The 12,059-nt window shown below is 47.4% G+C and overlaps 1 protein-coding gene across 1 annotated transcript in view; it reads left to right on the top strand.

Moving 5' to 3' along the window:
* The window catches only part of PGPEP1L (pyroglutamyl-peptidase I like), a 16,819-nt gene extending 6,515 nt beyond the window's left edge, over positions 1-10,304 (top strand). The window contains 3 exon segments of the mRNA XM_007472216.1: positions 9,691-9,838; positions 9,840-9,847; positions 10,154-10,304. Coding sequence (XP_007472278.1) covers positions 9,691-9,838; positions 9,840-9,847; positions 10,154-10,304 — 307 coding nt within the window.
* The last annotated feature ends 1,755 nt before the right edge of the window (positions 10,305-12,059 follow it).

The following is a 12,059-nucleotide window of genomic DNA, read 5'->3' as shown; positions in this document are numbered from 1 at the left end:
CTGCTGAACATGAGCAATATTTTTCCCTGGATTAGAGGAGCAGAACTGTTCCTGACTAGCCTAAAATAAGTCTGATTGTCGCCAAGCTGCAGTCCCAGTTGCTTGTACCCTTATTTAGTATCATCTAAAGTTTGATGGCTTCAAGCTGTTTACTAAGGAAGTTGACAAGGCAGTTAAGTAGGCAAGGCCCAAAGATAAGCAGGAGGATAATAGCAATTAGGCCTGGGTGAGATTTTGTAGAGTGATTTCATGGTATGCGAAGCCTCCCCAGGGAGCTGCTAGTCTGGAGAAGTCCCTATTCCTGCCAGAATGAGTCCTATTGCTCTTTTATCTCAGGGCAGGGTGATATTATGAATGGTTATACGTAGGTTCTGAGAATTTAGCTGGCCTAGCATGCAATGTTCCCCCCAACTGGGCATTATCTATACAAGGAAGGGCTAGAGCCCACCCCAGAGAAGGGAAGGAGGAGTTGGGGTTGGTCTGATGGGGCAGTTGGTTTATTCTTGGGCCACAAAGGAACAGGTACCCAGGGGGAGCTTATGTTCTGGGGAGTTGAACCACCTCCATAAGTGGCTAGCCCAAGAGGGGGTGCCCTTGCAGTGTGGGGAGAGAGGCCCACCTGCATAGCGGGGGTTACTGAGGGATTCTTCACTAGTGGCTTTTCCCCAGGCCTTAGGAGGGCCATATACTAAATGCCAGACAACTGGCATTTTCCCTCTCCAGTAAGTACCTCTCCCTTCTGGTCCCTGTGTGTATTCATCAGGTTGGTTCAGAGGGCACCAACAGGTGAGATTTCCACAGGAGTCAATCCCGGGGTACTTAAATTGTGGGATAATGGAAGAAGCATTGATCAGAGTCCAGAGCAGCCCTAAGGTGTTATTGCAAGTTCCTCCCTTTGGTGGGGGCGTTTAATAGGGGCAGTGGCAGCAAGACGATCAGAGCAATGGCACTTTAGAGTGAGTGCTTTGTATTCGTTAGAGGGAATCCAAGCAGGGAAGCTGCGTTAGGGATGGGATATGAACTTCAAGGGGGGTAGGTTTAGCCAAGGTGAGAGTGAGGTTATCATTCTTAGGGGTAAAATGTAATACCTTTTTTTTTTTTTTTTTTTTTTTTTTTTCCTTGCGTTATGCGGGCCTCTCACTGTTGTGGCCTCTCCCATTTGCGGAGCACAGGCTCCGGACGCGCAGGCTCAGTGGCCATGGCTCACGGGCCCAGCCGCTCCGCGGCATGTGGGATCTTCCCGAAACGGGGCACGAACCCGCGTCTCCTGCATCGGCAGGCGGACTCTCAAGCACTGCGCCACCAGGGAAGCCCAAAATGTAATACCTTTAATCCATAGGGTCACTTGGAGAGTGGGGGTGACAGATCCAGCACTGGGATAGATTTTGTCCACAGGCTATAATTCTTGAGAAATTTACTATTGCATTGAATTCCCATTCTGTGTGGACGGTTGTAAGAGACAGATAGAGCAGAGAAGAAAGAATAGACAATAATGGCCACTCATCCTGCTTCCAATGTTAGTATCCCATGTGTCCAGCATGTTCAGAGGAGGTGTTTGCCAGAGGGAGGGGGTTTGGCAGAACAGCAGAAGCCAAGTAAGGCAATAGTAAATGATGAGGCCAACTAATAAGGCTGTCCACCACATTACTTATCTATTGGTAAGTTAGTCCTTTTCAAAAGTAACTTAAGGTGTGTGACAGGTTCACAGGTGTATTGAGTGCATGGCTCAGTAACTTCTTCCTCAGGTGTAGGTGCCGTCTTCACTCTGGTATGGTGGTGGGCCCACGGAGTTATGCCCTGCGATTTTCAGGCTGAATGAGTGGTCAAGATAAGAAGATAAGGTCCTGTCCACTTGGGGTCTAACTGGTCTTGTGGATTTCCAGCCTTCCAGGTTTTGAAATAAACCCAATCCCCGGGGTACAAAGAATGTAAAACCATGTCAGAAGGGGAAGGGAATTCCTGATTGCCTTAGAGGCGTGTAAAGCTTTGATTATTTCCCCTCTCTGTAAGGCATATTTCATTTGGTCCATATCCCTAAGGTTGGCTTTGCAGCCAGGTCCTTCAGGAATGGGCCTCCTGTACATGATCTCTTATGGACTTAACCTGAGCTTTCCTTTAGGGGCTAATTGCATTCTCCAAAGTGCTGTGGGGTGAAGGGAGATCCAAGGTTGATGAGTCTCTTGACATAGTTTGGCTAAATTTCTTTTGAGTGTTTCATTTGTTCTTTTTACTTTTCCTGAAGATTGTGGTCTCCAAGAAGAGTGTAAGCTCCACTTAATTCCTAGGGCTCTAGAGACTTCCTTAGTAATTTGAGAAACAAAGGTGAGCCCACTGTCACTTTGAATGGATTTAGGGAGCCCAAACTGAGGGATTATTTTTTTGAGCAGGACCTTAGAGATCTCCGAGGTAGTCTTGGTTTGGGTCGGGAATGTCTCCATCCAGCCAGAGGTGTCCGTCAAAAACAGCAAATATCTAAAAATTTCCTTGTGCCTGGGGCATTACTGGAAAATCAGTTTGCCAGTCTTGACCTGGATGTGTGCCTCTGTACTGGGTGGGGGTCACTCCCTTGACCTTGGTGGGCGGTAAGTGTTGGGGTTATTCTGGAGACAGGGCAAGCTTCAACCACCTGTTTAAGGAGACTTCAGATGTTGGGATTAGTCATGGATTTGGTGAGCCATTGACACAGGGCCTCCTGCCTATAACGTGTGTTCTGGTGAGCTTCCTGGATGGCTTGGAGTGCAGTAGCTGATGGGAAGAACAGCTGCCCATGATTGTTAACCATCCATTCCTGATATTCTGGGCTTTTAAAATAGCCCCATCTCAAAGGCTTTTCTCTTTCTTCTGGGGTGTATATGGGAGTGTAAGAGTTAGGATCTGGGGGTACCAGTAGGAGTGACGTTTGAAGTCTGTCCCCACCCTCTGCTGCTTGTTTAGCTGCCATATCTGCTCTGTTATTTCCTCTTATTATTTCTGCTTCTCTCTTTTGATGGCCTCTACAGTGAATACAGGCTATACTCTCTGGCAGGAGTATAGCCTCCAGCAGCCTCATAATTCACCTCCCCCGCAATTTATAATCTGTTTATTCCCTGAGGTCAGCATTCCCCTCTCCTTCCAGATGGCCCCATGGGCGAGTAGGATTGAACAGGCGTATTTAGAGTCAGTGTAGATATTGACAACTTTCCCTTTCCCTAGTTCTAGTGCTCTGATCAGGGTAATTAACTCAGCCCTCTGAGCAGAGCAGCCAGAGGGCAAGGCTTTAGCTTCTACCACTTCAGTGACAGAAACCACTGTGTAGCCTGCCTTTTGTTTTCCATCTTTCATAAAGCAACTCCCATCAGTGGACCATTCCAATCCTGCCTTCTCTCTAGGGAAGCTCTCTAAGTCAGCCCTGCTCTAATAAACCTGTTCCATAACTTCCTCACAATCATGAGTTAATTTTGGACCTGTCTGATGTAGCAAGGAGGCAGGGTTAAGGACATTACAGTGCCTCAGAGTCACAGACAGGTTGTCTAGAAGCATGGCTTGGACTTGGAGGGTTTGACCAGAGGATAACCAGTCTGCCCCCCTTACCTTTATGAGGTGGTGTGGGGTCCAGATGGTCAGGGGCTTGTCCAAAAGTTAATTTGTTAGCTTCTTTGAGAAGCTGAGAAGTAGCAGCTACAGCCTGTAAATACGGGGGCCTATCCTTTAGCAGTTTGGTCCAGTTGCTTAGAAAAACAGGCTACAACTTGAGTCCGAGGTCCAAGTTTTTGTTTAAGCAAAGCCCAGGGCAGTTTCTCCTCCCTCATGTACATGTAGATGGAAGGGGAGACTCAGGTAGGGTAAAGGTAACACGACGATTCTCATGAGATGGTTTTTGAGTTCTAGGAATGCCCAGTCACAATTGGGGGTCTGCTCAAAACGGTCAAGGTCCTTCCTTTTCATACGAGAGCGTAGCAATTAAGGCAGAACTGGGGATCCATATGTGGCAGAACTCAGGCATTCCCAGGAAACCCTGGAGCTGTTTTCTCGTACTAGGGGTGCCATCTGGCAAATATGTTCTTTCCTCTCCTTAGATAGTGCTCTGTGACCCTTTTCTATTATTAAACCCTAAGTGTTCTACCTGCTGGAGGGAGATTTGGGCTTTTTCCTTTGAAACTTTATATCCTCTCTCGGCCAGATGATTTAAGGCATTAACTGTGTTATTGTCGAAAAGCTCTTTGGTGGGGTGGCGATTAGAATGTCATCCACATATTGAAGTATAGTACCCTGTTCTTTTTTTTAAATTAATTAATTAATTTATATTTTATTTTTGGCTGCGGTGGGTCTTCGTTACTGCGTGTGAGCTTTCTCTAGTTGCGGAGAGCAGGGTCTGCTCTTCATTGCTGTGTGCGGGCTGCTCATTGCGGTGGCTTCTCTTGTTGTGGAGCATGGGCTGTAGGTGCATGGGCTCAGTAGTTGTGGCATGCGGGCTCACTTGCTCTGCGGCACGTGGGATCTTCCCGGACCAGGGCTCGAACTGGTGTCCCCTGCATTGGCAGGCGGATTCTTAACCACTGTGCCACCAGGGAAGTCCTAGTCCCTTGTTCTAATTCAGGGTCACTAAGAGCCTCAGCTAAAACCTTTCCGAAAAGGGTGGGAGAATTTTTAAATCCCTGGAGCAGAACCATCCAGCAAAAATGTTGTTTTCTCATGCTGCCACCTGCCATTCAAATGCAAAAATGTACTGAGATTACAGGGCTAAGGGCACACAAAAGAAGGTGTCATTTAAATCTAGCACTGAATACCAAATCCTTTCGAAGTTTAGGGTAGAGAGTAAGGTGTAGGGATTTGGCACCCCTGGGTGAATTTCCTCCATAGCTTCATTTACAGCTTGGAGGTCCTGAACTAGCCAGTATCTCTTGGTTGTTGTTTTTTTTTTTCACTGGCAGATTAGGAGTGTTGCAAGGAAAATGGCAGGGTCTAAGAAGCCCTTGTTTGAGTAGACTTTCTACTTAATGCCCGCTAGGGCTTCTTTGCTTAATGGGTATTGTTTTTTATTTGGGTGATTGTAGGCGGGTCGCAGCTTGACCATGACTGGTGGTGCCCTCCTGACTCTGCCCACAGTGTCGTGGGCCCATACTGAGGGATTAATCCGCAGAGGGTGGTAGCATGAGTGCTATGGAATGGAAGGGAGTCTTAGGTATTTTGATGTTAAGTTTTGTGTCTCTGAGATAAATTGTAGCTCCCAATTTATATAGTAAATCTCTTCCTCTTAGAGGAATTAGGCATTCCGGGACATACAGGAAAGAGTGAGATAACTTTTTTCCTTCCAAATCGCACTCAAGGGTACTCTATAATATTGCGTTCCTGGGGCTTCCCTTTCACTCCCATTATCTTACATTTATCTTTGGTCATTTTGCCTTGTTGGGTATTCAAGACCCAATAGGTGGCCTCTGTGTTGACTAAAATGTCAGCCTTTTTACCACCTATAGTCAGGGTCAGCCAAGGCTTCTTGGGGGTAATTTCTGGGGTGCTCCTAGGAGCCCCTGGGACCCTTCAGTCCTCTTCTTTTATGTGTGTGACCAATGAGGGTGGGCCAGGACATGGTGGTCCACTTAGTCTCCTTCTGAGACATTTGGGGCAGTTCCCCCTTCCAGTGGCCCTCCTCTATGCAGTTAGCACACTGATTGGCTTTAAGCCCTTCTCTCCACTATGGGCATGGTCTTTGAAATCCCAGGCGACTCATTGATGTTACAGGGTCCCTTGTGTGTGTGTGTGTGTGTGTGTGTGTGTGTGTGTGTGTGTGTGTGTGTGGTGTCATCCCTTGGAGGTCGATTAACCCTGAATTGCTAAAGCCAGAGAAGTGACAGTTTGTTCTGCTCGTTTATCTTCCTTTGTATCGGCCTCCAGATCCCGGCTGTTAAACATCCGAAATGTTGATTCCACCAGCCCGGAAGTAGGTGTGGTGGGCCCTGTCTCCAACTTTTGTAATTTTCTCCTAATGTCTGGGGCACTCTGGGAAATAAATGACCTGCCCTTCTAATGACACCAGGTTTATGTTTGTATACACTCGGAGGCACTCCCTTAGGTGCTCAAGGAAGGCTGAGGGATTTTCCTTCAGTCCTTGGATGACTCCTTGAACCTACTCCAGTTTATGAGTTTCTTCCCCGCTAACTGAATGCCCTTCAGAATCAAATTCCTGAAATGTGTGAGGTGCTGCTGACCATTTTCCTCTAGATGGCCCCACCCAGGGTCCGTGTTGGGAACAGCCTGGACTCCAGGCTGGTATACAGCATGGCCCGTGTTATTTTGATTGGTCTTAGCAGCTTCCTCCCTTGCATTAATTATAATCAGTACCTTTTCTTCCGCAGACAATAAGATGTTTAGGAGGGTTTGGGTATCCACTCAAATGGGTGTGCAGTATTCCCCAGACTAAATTAAGGACTCCCTCAGGGTCTTCCCTTAAACCCCTGGATCGATCCTTCCAGTTATAGAGATCCAAGGAAGAGAAGAGTACCTACACAGTGGTCAGTTCGCCCTTTGCATTGGGAACCGCCTGAAGCGGGAATAGCTTATTGATTCCAGAGGGCTGGTACTGAATGCTGCCACAGGTGTGCATTGGACTGGTCCCCAAGGAAGGTGTACTGAGAGATGGAGGTGAAAGAGTTGGGGAGGGGGACCTCCCATTGGGCGGAAGAGGGGGCACCAGCTAGGGAGGTGGTGAATTTGAGAGAGTAGAGAGTGTCGGGGATTCAAGAGAGGTAGGGGTAGATGTCAGTGACTCAGGAGTCTCAGGTGAACTGTTGGAAGCGGGTGCAGCTACCCTTAGCAGAGGGGGGAAGTCAAGAGGATCCTCAGGCTGAGATTCCAATTCCAGGAAAGAGAAATTTGAACTAGCCTCGCATTTTTTCCAGAAGCCCTTTATTTGGCTAAGGGCCATGAAAAATTGGACATAGGAGATCTCACCCCATTTTTTTTTTTTAACGCTGGCAATAGAGGTCAAATTAAAAAATAGTATTAGAATTTAGAGAGTCGTTAGTTGGCCGACTTTCTCCATCTGCCAGTTTACATTGGGGCCATGCAGTGTTACAAAAGAAAATAAGCTGTCTCCCTGTTAGTGGGTGCTACTCAAAGAATTTCCAGTTATGGAGAATGCACCTTGACAGCGTTCACTGGGGTAGAGGCTTGATTACCCATAGTGGGGAGTCCTTATTTCGTCTGTTTCCAACTTCCCAGTGGCCTCTTCTTAGGGTTGGTGGCTATGCAGATCCCATAAGATTGACCCACACCAAGTGGTTTAGGAGCTCTAACTGAAACCTGAACCAATCTTCGCAGGGGCTGGTAGGGGAGACACTGTCCAAGAGGGCCTTAGTTATAAAGTTCCCCCCCTTTTTTTTAACGTTTATTTATTTTATTTATTTGGTTGTGTAGGGTCTTAGTTGCGGCAGGCAGTCTCCTTAGTTGTGGCTCGCTGGCTTCTTAGTTTTGGCACGTGGCCTGCTTAGTTGTGGCTTGCAAACTCTTAGTTGCGGCAGGCATGTGGGATCTAGTTCCCTGAGTAGGGATCAAACCTGGGCCCCCAGCGTTGGGATTGCGGAGTCTTAACCACTGCGTCACCAGGGTAGTCCCTATAAAGCCCCTCTTAAGTCAGTGACTAGATGTTCCCAGACCCGCTGTGGGGCTGTAGGAGATATCTTTCAGCAAGCAGTCCCCAGAGATAGGGTGAAGGGGGAGTGGGAAATAAGGGTTCTCTAATCAGATAAATTGCTCAGATAAAGAGCCTCTCCGGTAGTCAGGGAGGCTTGTTCACAAAAAGTGTGTCCCTGCTCTGTTACAGGTAATCAGACAGGGAGGCCGAATGCCCATTTGGTATGTGTCCAGTTTTCTATACTCTCAGCTACGAGGACCCAAGGACTTTGGACACTTTGGGGGTCCTCTTCTTCCTTCCCCAACTAGACAAAGTGATTTTCCTGAAATCTGATGAAAACAAGATTTTTAAAGGGTTCATGTCTCAGAGGAGGGATCCCTAGGGATCTGTGGTGGAGGGTAGTGGGGAGGGACCTACCCAACAGAGACGTATACCTTGCCCCGGGATGGCAAGTTAGGGCAAGAGGAACCAACACAAAAAGTGTGCTCTTGGATTTTTGACTATACCCTAGAGGTGAACGCGGTAGAGGTTTGGGGCTGTGAATGTTTTACAGTGTGCCTGCTTACACGGACATTTGCTTCTGGTTGGCAGGGTACCCAGTGCTCATCTACGCTGGTGCATGACCAACTTATCCTTTTTGGTGGCAAACGCCATAGTGGCCTTCAAGTGCTCAACCCGTGCCCACAGTTGTGGCATGTATTTCCAAGAGCATTAGGACAAACAAAACCACATAGAACAGAGATTGTTCACTTATATCGAGAACAGAGACTAGGGCTCACGTCACACACGTGAAACAAAGAGATGTTCTTTTTTTTTTTTTTGCGGTACGCGGGCCACTCACTGTTGTGGCCTCTCCCATTGCGGAGCACAGGCTCTGGACATGCAGGCTCAGTGGCCACGGCTCACGGGCCCAGCCGCTCCGCGGCATGTGGGATCCTCCCGGGGCACGAACCCGTGTCCCCTGCATCGGCAGGTGGACTCTCAACCACTGCGCCACCAGGGAAGCCCAAAGAGATGTTCTTTACCTGAGGAGTGCTCCACTTGATCCTTGGCTGCTTTTCAATCTCAGTCTTAATTTAGTAGCCCTTACTGGCCCAGCGGTTGAGAATTGGGGCAAACAGCTCAGTTATTTAGCCGGCTTTGTTGGCCCTGGGTCAGTGAGTAACCCTGAGTTAACAGACAGAATGCGCCCCTTGTTGGATGCCAGAATTTGTTACCAAATTAAGTTGTATGGACCCTGCTCAGGCCCTAGCCGAGCCTATGCGCCCTGCCTCAGCGGGAGAGGGTTCTTTTTCCTGCTTGGGTTAAGCCTTATTCAGCGGTCAGAGATTGGAGAAGCAGGGACTAAGTTTACAGATCAACTTATCACCCACTTGGTGAGAGGGATTTAATTTTAAAGATAGGAGTGAGGCTAATGATGTGAGGCATATGCATTAGTCTACCTGGGAAGGGCCTGGCAGGGCTTTTTCGGGGAGTGGAGTGCCACCCCCTTTTTAATCCTTTTTTGGTCCTTAATGTCCAGCTACGGCAGCCAGTAGATGTGTCATTTAATATGCTAATTTAGAAAAATCAACATATAATGAGACCCAGGGTCTGTTGGAGGTCAGGTTTGTGGCCATCTCTTCCCAGCTAGTTCCATCTAGTTTTTTTTGTTGTTTCTTATCTTCTTTTTTTTTGTTTCTTCCTGTCTTATCTCTGGATCCGTTAACGTAAAGATTTATGTTAACTCCTACTAGAGGTGGAGGTTGCAGGGTTGTGAGCAAAGACCTGGAGCAGCTGTGACAACAAAATGACTCAATGCAGACATGAATGAGAAAGGTTCACAGGGTTGGGGGGAGAACGTTTTGGATTAGTTGGTTGAAAATCTGGCCCCTTCCAGCCACTTGCTGGACATGAGGCCAAGAGCCGGTCTCTCCATGGCTCATTCCCAGCAGCATGTTCTTTGGCAGAAGAACAAAACCTGGGTCTCCCTGGTGGCAGTCTTCCTTCATGCTTTGCGGATGCTGCATTGCCACTTCTGCTTACATTTCACTGAGGTTAGAGGCTGGTCCAAGGAGTAACTTGGCATTTTGTGGTTGTAGGTATGTCTGCGATTACACCTACTACCTGTCTTTGCATCATGGAAATGGATGCGCGGCGCTCGTCCATGTCCCTCCATTATCTCCTTCGCTTCCGGCTAGCCTGCTGGGAAAAGCCCTGCAAGTTATCATCCAGGAAATGCTGGAGGAGACTGAGAAAGCCAGGTCTCAACACCTGGTTCACAGGAAACTCAGCCTTTGCGATTCCAGACAGGGGGAACCTGCTTTGAGAGGCTTTAAAAAATTTGCTTGTAAAACAGTTTACACAGAGGAAAAAAGTTCTGAATTAGCCCAATGAAATCACAAAGGGTTATTTTATTGTCAGAAGAAAGAACACTCTGAAAGGCAGACATTTCACAAGGGCTTAACTAGCTTCAGTTATGGTTTTCCGGACAATAAAATGAAATGGTAGTAATTTTTTTTCCTCTTAAAAGTCTATGCAGCAGGCCTGTGTGATCCTGCCCAGATTTCTGGGACCCCAGACCTGTTCTGTGAGCCCCGTGTGGTCGGATGACCTGCGACTGGCCGACCATGGGAAACGCAGGTGCAGCTGCTACTCGGGCGCCCCACTCTGGGCCTCCAAGCTTGTGCATCCAGGTGCTGTGGGCAACTTCTGAGCCACTGAGTCTTTAGTGTTTGGTTTTTTCTTTTTTAACTTTATTGAAAAATTATTGTAAAATACACATAACATAAAATTTGCCATTTTAACCATTTTTAAGTGTTCAGTGGCATTATGTACATTCACTTGTGCAACCATCACCACCATTCCATCTCCAGAATTTTCTCATCATCCCAAACGGAAACTCTGTACCCATTAAACAGTGTCTCCACCCTTCTCCCCAACCCCGGCCCTTGGCATCTATTATTCTACCCTCCATCTCTGAATTTAACTACTCTAGGGACCTCATATAAATGGAATCCTTGTCCTTTTGTGACTGGCTTATTTCACTTAGCATAATGTCTTCAAGGTTCATCCATGTTGTGGCATGCATCAGAATTTCCTTCCTTTGAGGCTGAATAATATTCCATTGTATGTATAGACCACATTTTGTTTATCCATTCATTTTTTTGTTTTGTTTTGTTTTGTTTTTGTGGTACGCGGGCCTCTCACTGCTGTGGCCTCTCCCGTTGCGGAGCACAGGCTCCGGATGCGCAGGCTCAGCGGCCATGGCTCACGGGCCCAGCCGCTCCGCGGCATGTGGGATCTTCCCAGACCGGGGCACGAACCTGCGTCCCCTGCATCGGCAGGTAGACTCTCAATCACTGTGCCACCAGGGAAACCCCATTCATCTTTGGATGGACACTGGCTTGCTTTTACCTTTTGGTTATTTTGAATACTACTACTATGAACACTGGTGTGAAAATATCTGTTAGAATCCTGGTGTGTGTGTGTGTGTGTGTGTATGTGTGTGTACTGCTGGATCATAAGGTAATTCTATGTTTACTTTTTTGGAGGAGCTGCTATACTGCTTTCCATGGTAGCTGTATCACTTTACATTCCCCCAGTAGTGTTTGGTCCTAAAGCAAAGGTTAACAGCTGGGTTTAGCTTCTCTGCCATGGTCAGTGTTATCCCTACATTTTAAGAAACAGAACCTCCCCTTTTCATCTTTCATTTTGCCTTTATGACACGGTTCTAAGCTGTTCACAACAAGGTTTTACTTGTCCAGTGTTTTCTGGGGGCAAATTTCTATTGGGAACCCCATTAGCAACACTGTATTTTGGAGAAAGAGCTTGAAGGTGGCTAAGCTCTGGGAAATTTCTTCTTATGTTGGTATGCTCACAGCCATCATTTTCCACTTAATTCCATTAAAAAAAAATCATCGTCACTTAGTACCCAGGTTTATTCACTGTAAGAAAAAGCAGCTGCACCTTAATAACAAAGGAACTGGGCAAAGGAACTCACTTTACCATTAGCCCTCCAGCACACTTGTGCATTTGTAATAGTCTTTGCAGGACCCCTTTGCAAATGAAACCGGCTCACTTGCCATAAAAATCAAAGTCCTACTGTATCAGATCAAAGGCAGCAAGTGAGGTGGGATGGTCTGGCCAGCAAGCATAGGTCCTGCTGCACGGCTGTTAATGTGGAGAGGCTTCTGTAGTTGTAGGCAAATACCTGCTACCCAGAGCCCTGGACACCCCCTTATTTTAGCTTCTGTCTCAGGACGGTGGCAAGCAGGCGTCCTCTGGGACCTGGCTCCAGTGTTATTTCAGATTGTAAAATGCGTATGGCTTGGCACCAAGCAAACTCTTAGATGTCATCCAGTTGGAGGCCCAGAGCTCCCTCTTGATGACCATCCCTGTCATCTCCCCTCTGTGGCCGCCAAGGTTTTTTAGGGAGAACCCCAGAGGCCCAGTTCACATCCTGGGCTAA

The sequence above is a fragment of the Lipotes vexillifer genome, unplaced genomic scaffold (assembly GCF_000442215.2).
Source record: "Lipotes vexillifer unplaced genomic scaffold, Lipotes_vexillifer_v1.1 scaffold695, whole genome shotgun sequence".
Lineage (NCBI taxonomy): Eukaryota > Metazoa > Chordata > Mammalia > Artiodactyla > Lipotidae > Lipotes > Lipotes vexillifer.
Note: the sequence above shows the minus strand (reverse complement) of the source record. Positions and strands in the feature narration are given on the sequence as shown.